Genomic DNA, 26,417 nt, shown 5'->3' with positions numbered 1-26,417 from the left:
CTCAGGCCTTCGCCTCTCAAAGCAATCAGTAGCAATTTATTGAGCGACGTGTGATTGCATGTGTGTGTTTCTGCTTGCTTACTGGCCTGCTTGCTTGTTTACTTGTTCCTGTTAGTGATTATGCATGTGTCTGAGTTTGAGGGTCTCTCCCTCTCTCTTTGTGTGTTTGGGTGAAGAGAGTGCAGCTGCAACTCTCAAATCAAGCCCTTTCCTGAGTAGTGAGTGAATAAGCGAGGGAAGAGAGAGGGGAGGGTGGGGCCCCTCTTCCTGTGTGCAGGGAGGGTGGGGCCCCTCTTCCTGTGTGCAGGGAGGGTGGAACCCCTCTTCCTGTGTGCAGTGTGAAGTGTGTGCGATGCAATGAAGTCTAAAGGCGGCTACATGGTTTACGTGCGTAGACTATTTTTGTTGCGTTACACCCAGAGAAGAAGTCTGCCTTGTGTAGTGTATATCCACTAGGGGGCTTGGGGTAAACCAGAGTAGCTTACCAAGCCGTGGCTGAGGCACTTTTTAAAAATTTTTTTACCCCTTTTTCTCCCCAATTTTGTGGTATCCAATTGTTTTAGTAGCTACTATCTTGTCTCATCGCTACAACACCCGGACGGGCTCGGGAGAGACGAAGGTTGAAATTCATGCGTCCTCCGATACACAACACAGCCAAGCCGCACTGCTTCTTAACACAGCGCCATCCAACCCGGAAGCCAGCCGCACCAATTTGTCGGAGGAAACACCGTGCACCTGGCAACCTTGGTTAGCACGCACTGCGCCAGGCCCCCCACAGGAGTCTCTGGGCGTGATGAGGCAAGGATTTCCCTACCACCGGCCAAACCCTCCCGAACCCGGACGACACTAGGCCAATTGTGCATTAGGCCAATTGTGCATCGCCACTGCGCCACCCGGGAGGCCCCTCGAGGCACTCTTTTTGACTCTTGCAAGCAACGACATTTGAACTTCGGGACCTGGTGTCATATGCCTGTTTACGAAAGCTAGCTAGCCACAGAAGCAAACATGTCTCTCTATGAATTGTAGTTGCTAAAGTTTGAACAGCCAGAGCTTGAACTGCTCTTATTACTCAGGAGGAGAAAAAACTGAAAACCTACAAGAGGGGACGATGGAGAATACATGACTCTTGTCCAACCTTTGCAAAGACATTATCAATACTTTTGGCTCTCTGTTGCCAGATTTGACGGCTCGCTTCAGCGGCTTGCCCCTCACATTGTGTATGCGAGAGAACTCACAGCTTGCCCGTAATTGATGCAGGAAGGCTATCTGTAACCCTTCGGCTTTTGGCGATTGGCAGCACACAGCAAAGTATTGCTGTGAGTTGTAAGTTAGGAATCTCAACAGTTTGTGTCATAGTCACGGAAGTGAGCTGTGCCATGATGCATGTCCTGAAGGAGGATTTTGTTGCTTATCCCTCTTTGGCAAAATGGGCTTCACCATGATCAACGTTGCTGCATAGTCTGGAGCAAGTTCGGCCAGTTGCCGCTACCAAGGCCAGAGTGCTTGCCGACGGACCCAAACACTGAGCCCATATGTCGTTGTAGGTGACAAAGCATCCCCTCTGATGGTGAACCCAGTGCAACCATATCCAGGTAAGATATGCTAAATACATGTGACTGTACTGTACATACAGTATGATGTGACAATTATACCATTAAAGACGTTGTAATTATATGTCTCGCATAAAAGGGATCTGGCTCTCCCAGTAAAAGGATAAAGGCCTATGTTCAAAGCATAGGCCACACGGTTGTTACAGAACACATTTGATAGCCATCGTGTCGTTGTTCAATACTAATGGAAATAGTTATTTTATTCAAAGGTTCTTCAGGCCTTGATGAAGCCAAGAATATCTACAACTACCACCACTCTCAACTACCACCACTGCTTTGGGATCCTTGCTGCAAGATGGAGGATCCTGGAACGAGCCCTTGAGGTTGCCCCACAGAAAGCTGAGACCATTGTGAAGGCCTGCGTGGCCCTCCACAATTACCTTTGCACTGCAGACACTGACGACGCAGTCATCAACACGCAACACACACTACTTTATTGCTATGGCACAGTGGTAAGAATGAGTGTCAAGCTGTAGGCAATAAGGACAGACCCACAATACATTAACCTCATCTACATAGCTCATGTACAATACAAAGCAGTAGAAGTTTACTGATTCAGAACAGTAATATTTTAGTGTAAATAACCAGACAAATACATTTTCAAACATTTTTGATATTTATAAAGGAAAATAGTTCAACGTGAAACAATGTAATCCACAGGTGAAAAGTGTGATGAAAGGGGAAATGAATTAGGAAATAAGTCAATATAAAAAAAACATGCTGGTGAAAAGGGCCTGGGCGTTGGGGAAAAGGGCCGAGGAGGTGACGAACCAGGCTGGGTAGTGCGATGGCGAACCACGGGGCAATGAACCACCTGTAGATGGGCCATCAGGGCTCAACTCTGTTTCTGGGCTGTCCAAAACACCACCCCACTCCACCACCTACAAGCAGATGGCGAATACATTGGGAGAAATTGTAAGCAATCTTAAAATATCTTCATAGGCTCCTTTTGAGTTAAAGTGCTTACTCAAAATGACAGATTTTTATAAACATCTCAGTCTAATTGGCACACATACACACCACACTGTCTTATTCCAGATTGTTGAACTCGCCCTGATAATCAGTATGATAACAACACTGAATATTTCCCACTCACAATTTCTCCCATCCAGAAAAGAGCAAAATCCACATGATCTAACTACGTCGATCTACATAGGATTGGAAACACACACACTGTACAAAAGGACCCGGCTGCATGACAGAACACAAGCATTTCGCTACACCCACAATAACATCTGCTGAATATGTGTATGCGACCAATGCTATTAGATTGGATTTGACACGAGCACATACCGTACTTGGCATATTATTGGTGTCTGTCTGACGGTGTTTCATGTGAACACGAAACCAATCCAGGTGTCAGACAATCGGTGGGACACACACACCAGCGGCAGCCCCACTCCTCATCTCCTTCACCCTTTTCAGATTGCGAACACACCCAAATCTTTCTCCATGTTTCTTTGATATCAGTATCAGTGATCAAATGTGATATCCGTGATATCTCCTTCCAGCTGTTGTCTTTTGCGTGTTTGTCCGAATACAACTGCATCCAGTGGTTATAAAGGCTCTCGTATGTCTCACCAGTTTGCACAGACGCTTCCTAAAACGTGTGACGAAAAACGACCGTTGCGACACTACACTAAGCTCTGCCAGCCCTGCTAGCGAATTCTATGTTGACCCCTTTACATGCAGAAAGCTAATGGAAGCCCTCATGTCAGGCCATTTTCTCCCTCTCTACCCCCACCTTGTTTCCAATGGCTCATTACCACCACATGGAAATGCTTTCTTTAAGAACATAGGCCTCCTGACTCCTCCAACCGTGTGCTTTCTTCTGGGCCCTTTCATTTTCCTATCACGCTGTCAGCTCAAGCAAATAAAGAGAGAGAACGCCAGAAGTATACTGCTGTATAGAATGGACCGTGAATGAGACTACCTTTAAAAGTACATTGAGGGTGTTCCACCAAAATAAGGTGAGTCAACTGAATGTAATCGAGTCAACCCAATGTAATTCAACCATGGAATATTTTTTTATTCATTGTTCAAAGCTTCTTTCATAGGACAACTTGTGTTTCTGTTTTACAGGTGTTCTGTAACAATCAGGTGGCTTCGCTGCTCAGTAGTTGGAGCTACTCCAACAGTGTTTTGCCTTCTTTACCCCGAGATAAATTAGATTTGGGCATTGTAGGAAGACACGTAATCCATTTGGGACGGTGTCAAATCATAATTTGTACTTGTGTCAATTAATCAAATGTTTCTTCCTCAGAGAAGAATCTGGCTTTTTACACACAGTTGCGAATGTGTCATTTTTGTAATCTTGCACAAGATGACTCTGTATTCATTTGTTATTCATGTACAGTACCAGTCAAAAGTCTGGACACACCTACTCATTCAAGGTTGGCTACTTTGAAGAATATATTTTGATTTGTTTCACACTTTCTTTGGTTACTACATGATTTCATATGTAATATTTCATAGTTTTGATCTTCACTATCATTCTACAAAGTAGAAAATAGAGAGTAGATGTGTCCAAACCTTTGACTGGTACTGTATTTTTGGAGGCCAACTTTATAACAAATGTCACTGACTCCTTTGTGTAGCCTTATCACCAACCATTACTTCAGCGCACAGAGAAACAGTCATACCCACGTTCTTTAAGACAGAGTGAGGACTTTACATCATGCCCTGGGTGTGCAGTGGATCTATCAAGATAATTCAGTTGCAATAAGTTCACTGGCACTACAAGGCTGTAGCAAATGTGTGTTTTTCAAAAGATTTATCCAAAAGATGAATCCTGTGCGTGACTGAGTGTGTGGGGTCATTGAGAGACAGATGAAAGGATGGGGGGTCTGAAAACCCTGGAAAGAGGGGGTACAAAAGATTAGGTGCATTTGCAGATCTCTTGAAAAGGGGATCTAAAAAGAAGTGTGCTCCAGCACATAGAATGAAAGGACTGCTTTTCCGCCCTCAAGCTTGGGTTTGAGAGGGCAGTAGAAAAAGGCTCTTAAAATGAAAAAGCTTAATCAGTAACTTCCAGGTAGGAGACCATCTAAAACTTTTATATGACTTCGACTGTTATTGTCACAGTTATGTATTATGGGCCTATAGAATGGCCAAATCTACAAACCTTTAAAAGTGTGTTTTTCTTGTCATCACAACCGAGAAATCTGTGATGAAACCAATGAGTTCCTTTTAGCCTGGTTTCAGATCTGTTTGTGCTCTATAGCCTTGATAACAACCATAAGTTGGTTATACAGCACAAACAGATCCGGGACCAGCTTTCCTTTGCTTCCTGTGCAAAGATTGACACATTTCAAATGGCATAAACACAATGTTGTTCTGTGTGCTAAACTCTACACTGATCCTTTAATCTTCTAATTTTTTATTTTTTATTTTTTTCTACTATTTCTCTTTTTTCTCTCTGCATTGTTGGGAAGGGCCCCTTAGTAACCGTTTTACTGTTAGTCTACAGCTGTTGTTTACAAAGCATGTGACAAATAAAGCTATGTTTTGAAAATGTTACATTTGTTCAGCTACGGTCCATGTGAAACAGTCACGGATGTTAAAAGTTTTCTCAAGTTGAATAAACAGGATGAAATAAGCAAAGAGTGATTTTGCACTGTTGATCGAATTGTTCACATGCCATGTCATCCCTGTTTCGCCATGGGTAGTTACAACGCAGTCCAAAGTATGAAGAGTAGTTTATCACGGAGAGAGGTAATTGAGAAAAGCATTGTTCCTCATTTAATTACCCATGGCAAGTTGCTCTTTACTGTTCTGTGCGAGTACAGAAAAATTGATAGATTGGCAGAAACATTGGGATTACAATGACAAAGCCAAAGCAGGGAGCTCTAAAAAGGTTGTGAATAAACCTTTTAAACCGTTGCACTAAACTCCCAAATCTCTCCAAATACTGCATGCAGGGAAGTCATGCTGAAAGGTCTAACTGTACAATGTGCTAGGGCTCCAGCTTGCAGCACTCACAGTAGCACATTCTAGTATACAGAAAAAGAACATACGAAGTCAACCTGTTTTGCCAACATGGTTGTTAGGTTATTGCACTGTGCAACATTGAGCTATGAGCATATCCAACCCAGTCTATGTAACATGAGCTCTTATGTTATATCAAATTAATAACATCAAATGTAAAGTATTTGTCCCGTTTTTTTTATAGTAATCTCACATGTTTATAAGCATATTGCTCTCCACTGTACATGAACCTATGCCTGACTGCAAGGCAGAAGGATATAGATTCTTAATTTACTCTTCATCTCCTGAAAATGAAACGTCATGCTCTTCCCTCGATCCTATTATAGGTTATTTTTCACATCTGTCTTCAATTCATCTTCATTTCGTATATGTGGAAAAGACCTTCACAGGCAACAGAAAGTGCTTCATTTGCTCCTATTCATCTCATATCTTTGTAAAAGGCTCTTGGGTATACTACTGGGACCAAATCATAAAACAAATGAAAGATTGTTGAATAGGTTTCTGGATTCATCCCAAGCCAAGTCCAACTGAATATCTCTGTCTCCTCTCTTTTCATTTGAAATGCCCTCTTCAAAAAATGAACTGTCAGATATGCAAACAAACAATCCAAGCATGTGCACAGACACACACACAAGCCCCCTGCTCACCAGCACACACACACACACACACACACACACACACACACACACACACACACACACACACACACACACACACACACACACACACACACACACACAAGCTCCTTTCTAGTTGCAGTGACAGGTGGCTCTTGGGGGTTTGTGCTAAAACGACTGAACAGCTGCACAAAGGAGCCCTACTGGGTCTTTTTCTTTTGGGGTGGGGGGGGTCCCCTCTCAAGCGTGCCGATTACCCCCCATCACAGCCCCTCCTTGGCAGATGCTCCTTGAAATCCACAGGCGGGGGATAGAGTGCTTCAGTTGGAACGAGTGGGGAGAACCATTATGGAGAAGCTTGTACATTTGGTATCTTTTTCAGTGCACGATGAACTAATGAAATCAAGAAATCTAAACACATATTTCCACTCTGCTTCTATTTGGCATGCAGTCGCCGTTTGCTAAATTACCTTATAAGCCCCATTAGACTGCACAACAAATATGATTGAAATACTGTATTAGAACATACTAAAGAATTGTGAAGACGTTTCATTTTGTTATACTTCTCCAGCATTGTTTTGGCACAGATTGGCATGTTGTTTCTGTAAGCGCAAACATTGCAGTAAAAACTTTTATCTTGGGTGGAACGTGTTTAACAAGTCCTGACATAAATCAGATCCATCACAGCAAAACAAAAGGTCAGATTCACACACAAGAACACTGACTGGAGTTGTCTCTCTACAAAGAATGTTATATAACGTATCAATGTGTGAAAGATAACTTTATCATATAATTTCCAGAAACGTTCCATTATTTTACTATAAGCATTTCGCTACACTCGCATTAACATATGCTAACCATGTGTATGTGACAAATAAAATTTGATTTATAAAGGAGAAACATGTTTCATGCCAATTATTGTGTGTTGGTATGCTAAACCATGTGCCAATAATTGTGCTGCTGTGCATCCTCTTCTCTTGTTTTCACTGCATGCGCCCTCACAGTCCAAATCCCCAGCTAATGTCGAATCCTTCAGACTGGAACGGTCAAAGGAATCAGCATCTTTTACACACTGTGATGAGAATCCTAATTAAAGTGAGTGTACATCCCACTCCTGAGTCAAAGGTCAAGAGATTTAGGTTGTGCATGTTGGTAACATAATTCCTAGGGACTAGGGTCAGTCTAGGCCTACCTGAGATGCACACATGAGAGTTTTGAACAAAACATGTGTTCAGAGAATATCATTCTCACATGGTGCAATGTCGCATTTTATATGGTCAGTTTCCATTGATGGTGGCCTTGAACTTTTGGGGTCTTTCACAAACTTCTACAAACGTGTAGTCCCAGAGAGAGTGGTCACTGTGGTGTCTTGACATTTTTTTGAAATTGTGCAGACGAAGGCTAAGGCATTAATCATAGGGCAAAATCTTAGCCGGACTTTTGGCCATGCCAACATAAAGTAACAACTGAATTTAGACAGCAGTCTCATTTTAATTTCTGCCAGAGACAGAGTAGCAACATTCACTGGGGACGAGGACGAGGAAGGGGACACATTCTGAAATGGCATCTTTGTCCCCCCCAGTTTTATAATTGGAATGTGATACCAAACGAGGCAATGGTGTGCTTTAGGCCCATGCAGACACCTCTGAGTGGTCGGGTAGTCTGTTTGGAGTGTTTATTCGACTGGATACAAAAAAATAATAATAATTATGTCCTCCCCACTTCTAAATCCAAAGTTGCGCCCCTGGCGAGAGATGATAGTGTTTAAACACTTCTGGAGAGTGAATTATACTTTTGGTTTCACTTGTTCATGGTCAATAGCAGGACAATAAGTGTGCCAAAATATACTGAACAGAAATATAAACTCAACATGCAACAATTGCAAAGATTTTACTGAGTTAACAGTTCACAGAAGGAAATCTGTCAATTGAAATACATTCATTAGGCCCTAATCTATGGATTGCACATGACTGGGCATGGGCCCACCACTGGGGAGACAGACCCAGCCAATCGGAATGAGTTTTTCCCCCACAAAAGGGCTTTATTACAGACAGAAATACCCCTCCTAGGCTATATTAGAGTGAACTATGTCAATAATCCATTACATTAATACATATGTGGTCTGTATAAACAATGTAGCTGAATACAAAGTACAGTAGTATAAATATTAGAATGAGCGATGTCGCGAATACAGTTTATAAATTACTCAGTGTTAAAACGAGAAGTGACCAGTGGTTCAATGTCTCTATATGACATGCACAGCCATCGCTGCTGTTCCGTGTGTGAGTATGAGGTGTGTGTGTGTGATAGTTTTTTTTTTTTTTGTTAGTCCGTATGCGTCACCTGATAGGCTAGTCTACCAGGTGATGCACTAATAAATAAAATAAAATTGAATCAAATGTATTTATATGGCCCTTCTTACATCAGCTGATATCTCAAAGTGCTGTACAGAAACCCAGCCTAAAACCCCAAACAGCAAGCGATGCAGGTGTAGAAGCACGGTGGCTAGGAAAAACTCCCTAGAAAGGCCAAAACCTAGGAAGAAACCTAGAGAGGAAACAGGCTATGAGGGGTGGCCAGTCCTCTTCTGGCTGTCCATAACAGAACATGGACAAGATGTTCAAATGTCCATAAATGACCAGTAGGGTCAAATAATAATAATAATCACAGTAGTTGTCGAGGGTGCAGCAAGTCAGCACCTCAGGAGTAAATGTCAGTTGCCTTTTCATAGCCGATCATTAAGAGTATCTCTACCGCTCCTGCTGTCTCTAGAGAGTTGAAAACAGCAGGTCTGGGACAGGTAGCACGTCCGGTGAACAGGTCAGGGTTCCATAACCGCAGGCAGAACAGTTGAAACTGGAGCAGCAGCACGGCTAGGTGGACTGGGGACAGCAAGGTGTCATCAAGCCAGGTAGTCCTGAGGCATGGTCCTAAGGCTCACGTCCTCCGAGAGAGAGAAAGAAAGAGAGAAAGAGACAATTAGAGAGAGCATACTTAAATTCACACAGGACACCGGATAAGACAGGAGAAGTACTCCAGATATAACAAACTGACCCTCGCACTCTGACACATTACCTACTGCAGCATAAATACTGGAGGCTGAGAAAGGAGGGGTCAGGAGACACTGTGGCCCCATCCGATGATACCCCCGGACAGGGCCAAACAGGAAGGATATAACCCCATCCACTTTGCCAAAGCACAGCCCTCACACCACAAGAGGGATATCTTCAACCACCAACTTACCATCCTGAGACAAGGCCGAGTATAGCCCACAAAGATCTCTGCCACGGCACAACCCAAGGGGGTTATAGTATAATAATTAGGCTACCATATGTGACCTCTAAAAAATATATTTAAAAACGTTTGTTTTCAATGTTGTTTGGGTGATAGCATCGTTGAAGCAGTGGTCAGGCATTCAACACATGAAAAGCATTGAAATACTTTACACTGGAATGGACCAGAGGTTGTATTCTTTTATAGACGGCTGGCTCCATTTGGAATGAAAGGGGTATAGATTTGTATCATGTGTGAAGTATTTTATTACACACGTTTAAACATGTACATATTCAAATATAAGTAATTACAACATAATAATACAAGACATAAGTTATTCGTTGTGAATTAGATAATGCGGTATAAAGATTGAAAATAAACGTGCTCCATAATATATTCACACCCCTACTGGCTATGGAACAGTCCGATCCGGAGGCCAGCATCCAACTGTCCGTACATACCGTCAGCTGTTGTGTGGGTTTACTTATTTCCCCTCTCTCCTCCCCCTCTATATATTTCTGATCCTAAGAAATTTAGGAACGTTGATGGTATTGCAGCCAAAATAGATTCCAACCAACCACATTGTTATTCTGTGTGTGGCACCGTTTTTTTCCCGAAAGAGTGCTGCCTACCCGGTGCGTCTCCAGCGTTTTCCATTTGGAAATAGGGGTCGTCTGTGCGCGCTGGTGAGCAACTAGAGTGACTCAACCAAGTTTCCCTTCTGTCTGAGGAATGAGTATACATACGGTCGGGAGAGGACGAGCCGAACAGCGCATGATTGAATGAATAAAATGCAAAGCAAAGACCTCGACACTGATTTGGTGGGAAATGCGTTGCCTGAAGCAATATGTAAGTTACCTATTCTTTTATTGAACCTCGTGGACATTTAACGCGCGTTGAAACGTTTGTTGTTCGACCTGTCAATGAATTTGAGGATTTTCTGGTGGCCTTTCTCACGCTTCTCACGTATCTCCCGAACAAAACTTTTTTTTAATCGAATGAACATCATACCGGTTATTTGCACGGTCGCTGTGCGTGTGAATGCGACATTGTTTGAGATCAAACGAGTTTAATTTCTTCTCATCTGTATCATTGTTAGGCTATGTGTGGAGTAGTCTAATAAGGTATATTTCCACGCTATAAACGTGTAACAACACATGTCGACGATCTGTCTAAATGTGGATTATTAGCCTAGTCAAAAGGAAGGAACTAGAGGAAGCAGAGCTTCCGTCCAAAAAGGCTCCACAATACAGCCTAGTCTACTTCCACAATACAGCCTAGTCTATTGCCACGCTGTTAATTCTTCTCTAATCCGTATGACAACAACAACACATGAGAATATACTGGGTTTAAATCATTGGATTTTCCTCAACAGGTTTCTCAACAAATGTATGACTAGTGTCTCTAACAGCCTGACCCAAAAACACTGTCCATTCGATCAAAACTAAATTAATAATAATTAATACAGCACGCTTGATGAGGTAATCCCCCCCCCCTATGTTTACATTATGAGGTCACCAGTCTGGCATCCTTTCAGTTTTCCCCTCAACCGGTTTATCACATGAGCACCCATCAACCAGATAATGAATGGCTTCTGTTCTGTGCCATTTGATCTTGACGAGCCCAGTTCTAATGCAGGGATTCATGGTTCATATATCTTTAACCCAGGTGCCTTCTGATCTGTAAATGAATACACATGAGTACTGTGATTTAGCCAACTGTGATCAGATGCCCTTTAATCAAAAGTGCAGAGCCAAAGTGCAGGCAGGAGCCAACTTCATCATCTGGCCAGATTGATTTATCTACTCTTGAAGTGCTATGATTTTAAATGTGCAAATTACAATCTGCGACTGTGTTGTCCCGGAAAGCTAGTGTTCAAGGACAAAGTTATCCACTGGATATTATAAACAGTATTCTGTCAGTGGGCTTTTGCATAAGAGTGTTTAACAGTGACCGGTCAAAACGGATGTGGCAGGAGTATGAGTGCAGTTGTGCATTCCCTTCGGGTACACACACACACACACACACACACACACACACACACACACACACACACACACACACACACACACACACACACACACACACACACACACACACACACACACACACACACACACACACACACACACACACACTGTATTTGTCAGATGAGAGATGATCAGAGTTGCATGGATTGTCGCATTGTTCGGGATATGCCTCCTCGCCTCGATGGCTTTTCATGTGTCATCATAATGCATAAGGACTATTATGAAGTATAATTACAGGCGAGTGAAGGACTTTTAGACTGAAGTCCAGAGCACAGCCATTGGTGCCATCCAATTAAGAGAGCGTCAGTGGCAATTTTAATGTTCCACTTCACACAGCCAGATAAGCAGCTCTATTTGAATACATGAATATAAGTTTATTGTGAAATAGAGGACAATGCACTTTCTCTCTGAATCATACATACCCGATAATCACCAGGCCCTATTTTGTGTAATAGCCTGTTGGCCAATTACCTCTGTGTGAGTAATAACACTCCCAGTAAAGAATAAAGCGGCCGGGGGCGGATAGGTAAGATCCTCAAAACGAAAACTCCCCAGAAGGAAGATGGAATTACCCAGATTCTCAGGCAATTCATGAGAGGAGGTAGTTGTGTCATAATGCAGGTGAGGTGATGTTCACTGGTTAGAACTGAGGTTGTCTTAGAGCTAGAACCATTGCATTGATCCATTATCCTGCTCTGCTAGTAGGACAAACACACACACCATGGACAACAGTGTCCAACCAAGAGTGTCCAACCAATCCAACCAACAGTGTCCAACCAATCCTTCCTACTTCCTGTGGGCTGCTGGATGGGTGGGTTGTTACTTGTTATGGCTGAGATTCATAAGAATGGAGCTTCACCCTGTTGACCGTGGAAACCTTGACTAGACCCTGATGTATCTATCTAGCAGCTATGTCATTGATAGCCTGGTGCCAGATCTGTTTGTGTGGTCTTGCCAACCTCATATGGTCCTTGGATGACAATGACAATAGGAGTTGGCTACAGCACACACCACCTGGCTATGTCATTGAAGGCCGTGTCCAGGAAACGTGCCATCCTCATTATGTGCACTGTAGCCTACAGAATTCCTCTTCTATGATCTCCGCCCCTTGACAACGAGCAGAAGCTGTTTCTGAAGCTGTCTGGGATGATTCACGAGGAACACGTTACACGAGCTAAAAATGTAACAAAGCGATGACTCAATGTTCGCTGCCCTCTCTGACTGACTGGTCCTGTAAAAGATCTTAGTCAATCTTCATTGTCGCATTCCTCAAGCATGAAGGGTGAGCTACTTGTCAAGCCCTAGCCGAACTCTGTTGTCGTGTGAGCACATTTATAGAAGGGATTTTCCCCAACTTCAGAACACTCAATCAATATTTTAATGTCATCATCGTTTATATTGGTCTGGTTGGAGAATTTTGAATAGGTTATTGTGGCAGTCATTCATTCACACCTTGGAGGACAGACCACCTTTGTTGCTAACCAAAGACAGATATGTTTTTCTGTGTCCTCCCTTCAGAAGAATCAGGGAGTTACCCATTCGTGTTGGCAGAGTGTGCCTCTGAAGTGCATTGTGTATGCTTGCTAACGCTACTACATTCAACTACCAAGTCGCATAGAATACCGTTGATAGGATCCACTCACTGGTGTGAACTGTGAATCAGAGACCCTTGCAGTGGGGCTGCTGTAGTAGTCTCTTTAGTTCGGCTCAGGCATTGTGGAATTCTGCCTCCGTCAGGACCGTCAGGACATCTTCTAATCCTTATTTTCTTTAGGGGTTGTGTCCCAAATGGCACCTTATTTCCTATGTAGTGCACTGTAAGGGCTCTGGTCAAAAGTAGGGTGCTATATAGGGAATATTTGGGACGCTGCCTAGATTTGCATTCAGGCACTCGCCCCTCTGAGCTCTCCTTTTCTCTGCACCGCCAGTCCACCACTCGTTCCATGCCCTTTGGTCTTTCTCTCTAATCCGTTCTCTGTTGTTAACCTGCAAATCTGAGGCGGGCTGACTGGAATCAAGAGCTTTCTTTCTTTTTCGTGGCAAGCTACACACACACACACACACACACACACACACACACACACACACACACACACACACACACACACACACACACACACACACACACACACACACACACACACACACACACACACACACACACACACACACACACACACACACACATACCATTGCTAGTGCACTCTAACCATGACACACACACACACACACACACACACACACACACACACACACACACACACACACACACACACACACACACACACACACACACACACACACACACACACACACACACACACACACACACACACACACACACACACACACACACACACACACACAGAGTATTCTCTACCCATCAGAGAGGGCTATAAGAAATAACACTTGTCTGAAATGGTTACTGTAGACGTCACAGACAGTACAGGATATATCATATAGAATTCAGACCTTCTGAATAACTTGTCAGGTACCCGTGAGGAGCAAAGTAAGGAGAAGCCATCTTGACGTGTGAACTCTGGAGGCAGATCATGTGAATATCGATGTGTTTCGTACTGGCATGTTCTGATATTTACTGTAAATGTCAAGTGTGTAACTGCACAGCTAATGGTAACTTCCTATAAACTAGTTGAGGGTCGGCCATAGTATCACAGTTTAGGCCTACTTCTAATCTTAACAACGTGTGTAATATTGGGTCACGCACTTGCCGATGCACTGTAATGGTCAAGATCTAACCAACAGATCAGTGAACTTCAAGGTCAATACTGTTTGTTGTGCGTTTATTCCAAATGGCACTATACATGTAAGTTGCCTCATTAATCAATAGCAAATATTGCTGTGACTGTACTTGCATTGTTGTGGAGATATTTGAGCCGAGCTGAGCGAGTGTGTCTTCTGCCTAAAGCTTTATAGCTTGTTCACTGAGTTCCATGTTGTAGCCTACTGTTACTAACCCTAGTTTGTACAAACACGCTCGTCATCCTGGAGGATGAAGAGTCTCAGCAGACTGGCAGGGAAACAAATCGTAGCGTCTGACAGGACTTTTTCTATTGTTTAACCCCGTCAGGGAGCCCAAGTACCACCACCCCTGTCAGGCTATCAGGCCTGCAGTGAATAAGGATCACTCAGCTAGTTACGCAGGCACAGCTTCAGCTGCAGGAGCTGCTCTTACGTAATTAGTAGAATATGTGAATTGTAAAGCCAGTGTCCTGTTTTCTGGAGAGAAAGCTGCATTAGTGAGTATATTTGTGAATTAGTGAGAGATTGGTGGGCTAAGAGTCTCACGTTGACACACGTTCCAGTAGTGATGAACCGATACAACATTTTTGCCCGATACCGATATCCAATATTTTCCTTGCCAAAAACAACCCGATACAGATATTTAACATTTTTGACATGCCTAGTCAAATAAAGGTTACACACACACACACCACACGGACCAAAACATTATTTTGTTGGCATTTACGTATGTCCCCATTACCCGTAAAACATGATCAAACCTATTTCCTCCATTTACTTGCTGTGCTGTTTCATTGTTCATTTGTTCAGTTATTTCATTCTCAACCAGGCTTTCTATGGAACGCCGTTTGCGTCTTTGCCTGTCAAGAAAGATACACGTCAAATAGTGTTATAGTGTCAAATAAGCTTGTTGACCAATCAGAACCTGAATATGACTGCACATCACATAATAATTTAACGCGTTCATGCATATTTTACGTAGTTATTACACATTGATTACACTATCACTCGTATTTCATATGTCACAACGATTCATCGATATGTATGCTATGATGCTGGAAAAGATGTCTTCCGCACCGACAGTGCTGGTCATTGCATTGGGGGCATACTTATTTCATCGTACAGCCTTACCTATGGATTGTGGATCAATGACATGGGGTATCAGTCTACTCAGTGACACCCAGAGAACATTAGCATCGTAGCTCTTATTGCGGGACTCTGAAACAACTGTGAATTGAGCCACATTTATTGTCAACCTATGTGCATTGAACAATATTCCCGAGGAAAAACAATACTGCGTGGATGTTTTGGAGTCTGATAACTCTGAGGAGGATGTTGGGAAAAAATATATTGGCTATTGAGGAGACTGTTACCCCGCTTCATTGATCCCCAATCCTTGTGTAAAGCTGTACAGTGCAATATGAATGTCAATACTCACAATAGGCCAACTGGGGAGGTGATTTCGCACAGTCACAGTCCCGCGATAAGAGCTACAACTCTTCACAGTTGTGTTCTGTGGGTAACACAGAGTAGACTGATACCCCATTTCATTGCTTCACATTCCAACCTTGTTTAACATTATATTGTCTAAATATGGCATGATTCCACCAATTGTGACCTTCTGCATCACTTTGAAATAGGTACTTTTATTTTGAAGGCAAACCGCAAATTCCACTATTGTGCCTAATACTTACTGTGGCGAGCTTCACAACGCATAGCCCGGTCAGGTCGAGCCTCACTAGCCAGATGAAGCTAGCTGGCTGCGTTATAACATTAGCTTTGGGCAACAGGGTTAAGTAGCTGGCTAGCTATTTATTTTCATGAACTGAAGTTCAATTTCAATAGGCAAACAAAAGTGGCTACCTAGCTAACTCACAAGGATTCCAAAATCATTGCTAAGAGTAGTGAAAATGACTGTAGTTTCTACTGGTCATTGTTTTCAGGTTGGTTGTATTGGTGCTAGCTAGGTACCAAGCTAAAGCTAGCTAGCTACCCCAGAAGTTGCGGTCGATCAAAAAATGCTTTATTACCAACGCGGTATTGTCAACACATCGTTCGTGGCCGGTGTTTGCAGTCTTTTTTGTACAGCTTTGACAGTGCTACGGATAGTAGTGGTGGCACTTGGCTTGCAGAACACACACCATTCTATAATAGAACTGTGTTATTTGGCGTTTCAAATTAAAGGCTTATTTAACGCTTCAAATAGGGTTATTGTCAAATAGTGTTATTTGACGTGCATCTTTTTTTGACATGCAAAGCCCCAAAGAACATTCCATAATATGTCGTGAAGCTAACAGCAGGGACGCTGTTATGTGTTACTCCGGTAGGGCAACATCTGAAAAATATTGCACTTGGTTAACGTTAGTGTGTACTGGTGCTCGACCAGTCGCAAAATCCAACATCACCCACAACCGTGAACTGTTGATTGTCAAGGGCAATGAATTCCATTATCCACACAGCAGACATTGTAGGCTAGGTTAGGAATGCTGTGTTGCACGTGCAATCCAATTTTCAATTTCACATGTAAGAAAACTCCAATGTTTGTAAACAAAGTAAACGTAAACAAACACTGTATAGTATAGCAAGGAAATACGTTTTAAATGCGAGAGCAAATTATTTGTAAATGGATGCAACATTTTGTATTTCAGTTTTTTTTTTAAACGTATGAGCAACTAAATAAAACGCCTCCCTCTTTCCTGCAATTTGACTTATCTTTGGTTATGTTACCCTGGCCTTTGCTTTTCCTGCCTTTTTTCTAGTTGCAAGTTGTGGTACATTCCTTTCAGCAACATAGCACCCTGCATCCCACTGCTGGTTTCCTTCTGAAGCTAAACAGGGTTGGTTCTGTTCAGCCCTGGACTGGAGACCAGATGTAGCTGAAAGTGGTGAAAATGTGAAAAATATACGTGTTGGGTAAATAAAATCCACAAAAATGTAAATTTGAAACTTCAAACATTTCTGAAAAACATGTTTTTTTTCCACCTGATTTAAAAATATATATATGTCTAAGGGTGATCACAAATGTAAACATTGCTGTCGTATAGAGATGTAGCCTAAGATTGGTCTTCTAGCCACATTTTAGGTGTCAGATTTGATATATGGGGTAATATTTGTGGGGATGTGATCATCTTACGGATCATCTTGAGCTTCTAACACTGTCATTGTTGGATCAACTTGTTTCGCATTACTTTCCTCGGAAAATACTTCATTTCAACTGGACATATGGATATTACCATACATTATTCCTGCATAGTTGTGAATGAGTCAGTGAGTGGATGAGACTATGTAGACCAGGGGTGGGCAAACTTTTTGGCTCGAGGGCCACATCAGGATTTTGAAATTAATCGGAGGGACGCATTTTTCAGGGGACCAATTGTTTGTTAAAATTAATTTGCTGGGGCCTCCCGAGTGGCGCAGCGGCCTAAGGCATAAAAAAAAATAGTATTATTTTTTTATTATGTCCTGCGGGCCGGATTGAAGTGCTGTACTTTGCCCCACCCCTTACATTTACATTTAAGTCATTTAGCAGACGCTCTTATCCAGAGCGACTTACAATGTGAACTGTGCATCCTACTATAGCCTAGTTGTTGCAGTGTCCCCTCGCTTCATCAACTTCAAAGCTTGTCTAGTAAAGACGTGTTTTTGCTGCTGTGTGTGTCGATGAGCTTCCGGCTGGCACAGAAATAATTCATCCTCTGAAGATTTCAATTTGCTCACAGGGTGAGATTTCAGAAAGGGGGCCCATTTTCAATCTCTTGATTTGAGGGAGGACGAGAGAGATGGCGAGCCAATAGAATGTCTTGTTTGTTATATAATCTCATTTATCATTTCACATTTCATTGTTTTATCATCTCATTTGTTTATTACCGGTTACAGTGCAGAAGGAAGACTGTCCGGAAGGATGAACGCTCTATATCCAGTATAATCCAGTTAATTCCATATGAATGGTTCTTCTACCCAAGATTATGTTGCCAATCAAATGCCCTGTTTCCCAACATCTTAATCGGGTTTACTTTTTGGGAAGAATTCAAAAGTATTTGCATGGTTAAAAGGATTAGGCAAATCCTAAATCCCCTATAGAATTTGGAAATAAAATCAGCAGAATAAGGAGACGGCTTTACTTTGCGATCCTATTTAAGAGGTATGGCTCGTTGCTCGAATGCTGATGGAAAGGGTTACCCTTCTAAGTTTGTAGTATAGGAACAGGAGTTTTCCAGACCACTCAACCTAACCAGGGAAAACTCTGGGCCCTGGTAATGCTGGTATGTTGTTGGTGCAGGAGGGAGGATGATTTAGAAGGATAGAGGGTTAGGAAGTAGTCCTCTCCCACATGTTCAAAAAGGCTCAGCAAAATGCACAGACAAGGTGGGTTTTGAATGAGGACGGTTTGTGTGTTCGTGCGTGAGAGAAGGAAAAAGAGAAGAAGAAAGAAACAACAGACGCGTTTCTCTCTTTCTTCCAGAGGGTGTTTCTCCCTCAGAGGAAGAGTTTCAATGAGGGAGGAGAAGAGGTAAAGAAGAGGCAAAGAAATGGGGGAGAAGAGGTAAAGAGATGGGGGAGAAGAGGTAAAGAGATGGGGGAGAAGAGGTAAAGAGATGGGGGAGAAGAGGTAAAGAGATGGGGGAGAAGAGGTAAAGAGATGGGGAGAAGAGGTAAAGAGATGGGGGAGAAGAGGTAAAGAGATGGGGGAGAAGAGGTAAAGAGATGGGGGAGAAGAGGCAAAGAAATGGGGGAGAAGAGGTAAAGAGATGGGGGAGAAGAGGTAAAGAGATGGGGGAGAAGAGGTAAAGAGATGGGGGAGAAGAGGTAAAGAGATGGGGGAGAAGAGGTAAAGAGATGGGGGAGAAGAGGTAAAGAGATGGGGGAGAAGAGGTAAAGAGATGGGGGAGAAGAGGTAAAGAGATGGGGGAGAAGAGGTAAAGAGATGGGGGAGAGCTCAGTGAAAAGATATCTTCACCAGGGCTAAATGTCTAAATCCCCACACATATAGATAGCATCATGTCAGCTATGGTCCCCTTTACAGGACCCAGCTGGTGTAAATCACACCACACACACTTATCAGACACTGACTTCTCACAGGGGAGTGGAGGTAGCCCTCTTGCCCACCTCACTGGAAACCAGCACTCAAACTGTGCAAACTTTTAAGGTTCCACAATATTTTATCAGGCTGTGTGTGGATATTTAAGTGTTTTTGACTGAATTAATCAGACACAGTTTCTGTTTATTTTTGTGAATTTTTGACCCCACTTTTAAGGTAACGACTAAGCGTCATTATATTTAGCTGATAATAGGTTTTATTGATGCACTTTTGTGAAATTCCGCCTCAGACACGCTCAAAAGGTAAACAAAAACATAAATGTTTAGAGTGAAAACAGCGGAAATAGTTACCTTTCAACCTTTTATGCTCTGAATTTTGCTGCCAGAACTAGAACCGATCATTGTTCATGTTAATTCGGGAGCAAGGCCATTGCTTTTTTTTCTTTCTTTTTTTAATGGGTGCATCAGCTTAATATTGTGGAAAGAATATTGGTTCCATCAATGTAATTGTCTGCATCATTTCCAATCCCCCATATATTTTTGGGGTAAATATATATATATATATATATATATATATCCACACACACATGCATACATATACACATAAATACATACACATACCAATATAGACATACATACTTTTTAAAAGAATATACCTTTATTATTATTCCCCGCAAACCCTACTGCCGATCCCCCAATTGGAGTAAACTAATAAACACTTCGGCTTTTACCTTCAATTTATACATCTTATACACATTTTACATACACAATAGTTATTTTTTACCTTTCAACCTTTTATGCTCTGAATTTTGATACCAGAACTAGAACCAAACATTGTTTACGTTAATTCGGGAGCAAGACCATTGCTTTTAAAATTAATGTGATCGTTTTTTTTTTTTCAACCCATGCTTATGAAGTTAATTTGGTCTCTTAAGCACTTAAGTTGTATGTGTATTCATGCGCATTCACAGCCCCATTAAATATGTTATTAGTCACGCTTTTAACAGGGCCTGGCAGTTGGGGTAGCCTCTTCAATCCCTTTGGTCTTCCCCACATAATACTAGCCTTCTGAAATAGGAGACCATTGATGTTTCAGATGGTTCCAGACCTATCATTGGACCTTTAACTCCAAAGCTTCAGATATAGTGATTAAAGGCTAATAGCAGATGACAACAAAGTGCTTTGAAGTAAATTGAGTGGCTGAGTTAAATGTAACATACAATCTAATACAAACAGCTAATTTATGGTGGAGTGGTTCCCTATAAAGTAATGGTAATTGCTGTATACATCCAGGTTTGTAAATGTAGATTGTCTGAAGAGCTCATGCATTCATGAATGTGTCATACAAAACATTGGACAAACACTGTTGTAAAGTCTCGACAGTGTGCTACATAGGAATTTCAAACCAAAAGGACACAGAGAGGAAGTGACCGAATACCAGAGCCACATGCTGTCTAATAGCTGACCGCCTGACCCCTCACTCTCAAAACACGAGGGGCTATGAAACGCACACATCGGCTATTTACAAACCTTCCTCTTTTTAATTCTCTCTTCTCTCTCTCTTTCTCTATCTCTGTCACTCCTAAGTAACTTCAGAATAACTCTGAGCGCATGGCGTGGTGCCGTGGCCTAATTATATCACCAAACAGCTGTACCCCACTTCCCTGACTAGGTCGTTGCTGAATGCGAAGGGCTATGGTAAGGCCTCTGAACTCCATAGCTGCTTCCTATCCTGCCATTTCCTCTCCTCTCAAAATAGCCCAGACAGGCTGCTCTGTGCTCTCTTGGTCTTCTTAAAGTCCCAGTCACCAGACCCATCAGCTAATATTAGACCCAGGCCCTGTTCAGCTAAAGGAATTGGGACTGTTCTTATAGGCCACCTCAATGTGTTCTCCCCCCTGCACCGATCTGAAAGATCATTTGGTGGTGGTGGCCATCTTGTCAGAAATATCTTGAACCAAATGTTGTGGTAGTATTTTATTGGTTTATAAAGCACTTTGAACTCAACCTCTGACTGTCCACCAAGTGTCCTGTTGTATTATTGATCCACAGGTCCATAGTCCCGAACCTTGGCTCCATGGAAGATAGTTGCCAACTGTCCTAAAATAGTCACAGGTTTCACTAGCCTCCCATGTTGTGAATGATGGAGGCTGTACACCAGGGCTATTCAAACATGTTCTTACAGGGGCCAGATTTGAAAAAGTTTTTTTTTACAAGGGGGCCAGACATTTTATACATGAGATTACTCTTCCTAAGGGGCTCAAATCAAAGAAGAAAAGAAAGAATGTAAGTCAATCATGTCAATGACTGTTTTATTGCTCCCCTGTAGTCTCAAATGAAGTAGATTCAATTGATTGAAGATGTAACAAAAATATATATATCTGACACAAACTCCTCGTCAAGCATTTTTGCTAGAGCAAGCAAACGCAACTCTCTCCTCCCTCAGCTCACACGGGCTGCTCTCTTGACAGCGTTATTACCCTTGCTTAGCCACCGAACGTCATTACGTAAAAGTAGATCATGATGCTCAGCAGACTTGCGCAACAAGCGATGTTGCGGGCTAGATGTTGATTGCGTAACGTGTATGATAGCCATAACTGAGTCCATGGTGTTTTTTAACTCACAGCTGAGTTGAGCGCAAATGATCTCATCTGTTGTGAAAGAGCCGATAGGCGGACAGACAGACCCCTTCCCCTGTTAGCAGCTCTGATGGGCTGTAACTGGTATGTTGGGTGATATGTATTGACAGCACTTAATGGGCGGGACTACAGGAAAAACATTTCTCCCATTGGAGAATATTGAACAAGGGCTCCTTTTGGCACTAAACCTCACATTTTTGCAGGACATTTTGAAGAACCCTTTTCGGTTCCAAGTAGAATCCGTTTGGCTCCAGGTAGAACACCTTTGAGTTCCATGTAAAACCCTTTCCACAGAGGGTTCTTCATGGAACATAAAATGGTTTCTACCTGGAACCAAAACGGGTTCTCCTATGGGGACATCCAAATAACCCTTTTGGAACCTTTTTTTCTAAGAGTCTAGACCTTGAGAGATGACACATTACTCTTATGGTCTGTTGTGTTCTTGTGGAAGCTATAATTAGAGCTCTTGCCATTATGCAGAGAATCTCTGAACAGTTGGGCGGGACCTTAAAAACCCTAACACCATACAGTAACGAACAAGGACTTTTGGACTCTCCTTTATTGTATGTTTGGTGTTGAGACGGTTCACATGATTACTGCTGGAACCTGATGTCGTTTGCCTGAAGTAATGGCCCTGAAAAGGACTTATGTTTGAACGAAACAACCTCACGCGGGAACACCCATAGTCCCAGAATCTGTCAACAAAGTCACAATAACACGAAATGACACCAATATGGCACCTGGTTTTCATCCGTGTACGATCTAGCCACAGCATGTGCAAGCGTGTGGAATTTAGCGTTGTCGTCCGCTTTTCCACAGAGAAACAGTTTGAACCAGCTCTTTTGTTCGTCTCGCCGTCTGCTGGCTCCAAACCACTGCTGACCCTCTGGGAGAGGATAGGAATTTTGGCTGTGTCACTCGTTGGGGATGTACAGAGAGAAGAGGAATAGCGGAAAGCAGAGATGTTCAATGCGGTTTTGTCGTGACGAACCAGCCATCCAGGCACAGCCGGGTTTTGTAATGGCCATCTGGCCAACAACAAGGTCATGCGATTGAAGTCTCTATTGTAAGCATGGCTGTTTAGACTGTATCTGATTATCTGATGTAAACCCCCTCTATCTACCAGTTTAAGTCTCTGATAGGGCTGTGTTGGGCTTGGAATGTGATGCTGCGTTAATTTCACTATTGCATTACTCTTTGTTACTGTTTTTTCATTTTCTTTCCCTTTTTCATTTTTCGTATTGTTTTTGATACGTCCATTTTGTATGTTACCCAGCCAGCCAGTCACTACTCACTTCCTAGAACAGCGTTGTCAACGATATCCCTGCTTGTCAGGTGCATCTTGAGGTCCGTCTTCAAATGCTCTATTAAATATTGACTCTTCAATTAAGGGGACTTTGGCACAATCAGTTGAGTTTGTAGAGGGCTTGTACATATCAAAACTTAAGTCCGCACCATTTACAGCTACTCAACAGTTACTACTCCTAGCTAATGCCCCGTCCCGCCTCTGTGTAAACGCGTTGTGACAGGGGTGTATTTGGTGCCATGAGGCCACCTCTCATAGACCAGTGGAGGATTAATCTGGGCTGCTGCTCCCAACCCCCAAGGGGGTGTTGGAGCAGGTTGCCATGGCTGACTGCTGGATAGAGTGCTCAGTTATGAATGGATGGCAGCCAAGCTGCATGGACCAGTTATCCAGTTGAGGGTGGCTTGAGTGTGAAGGTCCTATCACTCCCTATTACTGCTAGGTATCTCAACCAATCAAATACTGGCGTGTGTGTGTATGTGTGTTTGGTTGTGTGTGTGTGTGTGTGTGCGTCTGCTGGGCATTTCATCACCACAATGTATTTGAAAAGGATGACAGAGCTTGGGAGGAAAGCAGTTAGCAAAATGCCAGGCACAAGCAAGCAATTCTATTTTGTGGAGTTATTAAAAAGTAACCTGCAATGTTGTGTTGATTGTGCTAATGCCGAATGAAACTGTGTACACGTGAGTTAGCGATTTATCTGTTGTCTATTTCTCTCTCACACCCATCGTCGCATGAACTCTAGGAACTTGAAAACAAAGTACAAATACACTCATTTCGCAGGCTGGCAATCCTGATAGTTGGAACTTTTATTACACACACACACAGTGAGAGCCTTTTGGCACAGAATTTGTTATTGTTGTTTACACTGCTCTTCCAATTTGTCTGGGGCCCCTTCATAGGCCCTTACATCACCCCATCCGGGGTGAGAGTGTGAGGGCCGAGAGAGGAGTGAGGGGGGTGACGGTGAGGTAATTCATTAGTTCCCTGTCCCATTTAAATGAGATGCAGACCTATTCTATTCCGGCCTCCCGAGTTCCTTTTTACTCTTTTTCGGTGCAGCCCTTTTCCCTTTCCACTCTCTGATTTCACGGTTCGGGACACGATGCTGTTTCCTAGCCTGTTGTTTGCCTCATTTCCATTTTTGCAAGAGAACCAAGAGAGCGTTCCCACCCTGTTTACTCAGTGCTCTTTTTCTGGCAAGTTCAGTTTGAAGTCTATTTTTATGCTTGGGCTTCTATTTTGCGAGTCAGTTCCAAGTCCACATATCACTAGCCCTGATTTATTACCAGTGGTTGTCTTGCTGTGCTCGGTCCTATTTTGCCTGGTTTGGCAGGAGACGGGAAGAGAGATGTGCTTGAGAGAGCAATGCTTGGATCTATGAATATTTCATTCCCTCCCTGTCCTATATTTCCATCATGTCCTGGACCATGCCGGTGCCCATGATAATACCCGGGATTTGATGTTTGGGTGCAGATGAGTGACCGGCTGTGTTTGTATCTGATCTAATTGGTTGATGTCCTGGGACCAGGATCTACATGGGTTTTACCCATGTTCTTTGCTGTGGATAGCGGGTATCCAAGCCTGGTCCGATATATGTTTTCCTGATAAATCCTATGGTCATTGTTTGGCGTGACAAGGCACTAATGACGGCACAAACTGATCTGGGACCAGGCTAAGGCATTTCTTAGTTTCACATTCCCATTGTCTTATGTGATGGTTTGCTTCCAAAGACACAATCTCCTCTCAGCTGTAATTGAGTAATGTTTTTGGGAGTAATTTTTTTCATACTTTGGAGTTTGAGTCATATGTTTGCGTTGTGGATGAGACAACATCATTGCTCTTTGTTCCTCAATGACTGCATGATGACGCCGCCTCCCAATCTCACAATCACATGAGCCGGAGTTTGAAGAACAGGTAGCCAACAGACAGGGTGTGGAACACACACACAAACACGCACGCACACACACACACACACACACACACACACACACACACACACACACACACACACACACACACACACACACACACACACACACACACACACACACACACACACACACACACACACACACACACACACACACACACACACACAGTCCGAATTCCCAACTTTTTTTTACAACTGCCAGGGCCTCAGGCATCCAGATTGGCACAGCTGATTTAGGCAGTTACTTAAGGCCCGAGTGAACAGTGTTGAGATATGAAATACCTTACATTCTAAAGGGATCAACTTGTCAAGGACACAATCATGACCTGTTTATTGTTTGATGGCATTTACAGCTTTCATATGTATTTTGGGCTTTGAAAATAGAAGCACGCATGCGTAAATGTTTTTTGTATTTTTTGATTGTCAGACCTTGGGGCCTTTTCTGTCTTTTTTTTAATCAAATATATCACATCAGTCATTTTTATGTAAGGTGCTTTGATTTGAGACAAGTATTTGGTATGACTCACTCACATTGATGGAATTGGCATCTAAGTGGCATCAGCAGCTACTATATGCAGCCATTTTCCCAGCCAGACCATGATATGGAAAGCCACTTAGAAGAGGCAGAGCAGTGAATGTACATTTTACCTCTGGACCTGGAAAAGATGCAGTGCAGCAAAGCCCTGATGTCCTCAGCCTCTTTAAACAGACCAAACCTCTGTATTCTGATACCAGAGGGGACGCCCCTAGTGGCCAGTGATTTTAATGCAGGTTAAGTGAAATCTGTTTTACCTTATTTTTACCAGCATGTCACCTGTGCAACTAGAGGTGAAAAAACTCTAGATCACCTTTACTCCACACATAGAAACTCATACAAATCTCTCCCTTGCCCTCCTCCAAATGGCAAATCTGATCATAACTCTATCTGATTCCTTCTTACAAGCGCAAAAACTCAAACAGGAAGTACTTGTGACTCGCTCAATACGGAAGTGGTCCGATGAACCAGATGCTAAGCTACAAGACTGTTTCGCTAGCACAGACTGGAATAGGTTCCAGGAACATTGAGGAGTTTATCACGTCAGTCACCGGCTTCATTAATAAGTGCATCGACGACGTCATCCCAACAGTGACCGTACGTACAAATCCCAATCAGCCAATCAGAAGCCATGTATTACAGGTGACATCCGCACTGAGCTAAATGCTACAGCTGCCACTTTCAAGGAGC

The 26,417-nt window shown here is 42.8% G+C and overlaps 1 protein-coding gene across 6 annotated transcripts in view; it reads left to right on the top strand.

Moving 5' to 3' along the window:
- The first annotated feature begins 9,926 nt into the window (after positions 1–9,926).
- Positions 9,927–26,417, top strand: part of map7d1a (MAP7 domain containing 1a) — a 63,091-nt gene continuing 46,600 nt past the window's right edge. For 5 of the 6 annotated variants that reach the window (XM_064945432.1, XM_064945430.1, XM_064945431.1 and 2 more), the window contains exon 1: positions 9,927–10,336. In XM_064945432.1, coding sequence (XP_064801504.1) covers positions 10,270–10,336 — 67 coding nt within the window. In that variant the 5' untranslated portion in view covers positions 9,927–10,269. Of the gene's footprint in view, positions 10,337–22,865; positions 23,020–26,417 lie in introns of those variants that run through there. The other variant, XM_064945433.1, reaches the window with a different exon arrangement.

This window comes from Oncorhynchus masou, chromosome 29 (genome assembly GCF_036934945.1).
Source record: "Oncorhynchus masou masou isolate Uvic2021 chromosome 29, UVic_Omas_1.1, whole genome shotgun sequence".
Taxonomy (NCBI): Eukaryota; Metazoa; Chordata; class Actinopteri; order Salmoniformes; family Salmonidae; genus Oncorhynchus; species Oncorhynchus masou.
The sequence above is the reverse complement of the archived record's forward strand: the minus strand, read 5'-3'. Positions and strand labels throughout refer to the sequence as shown.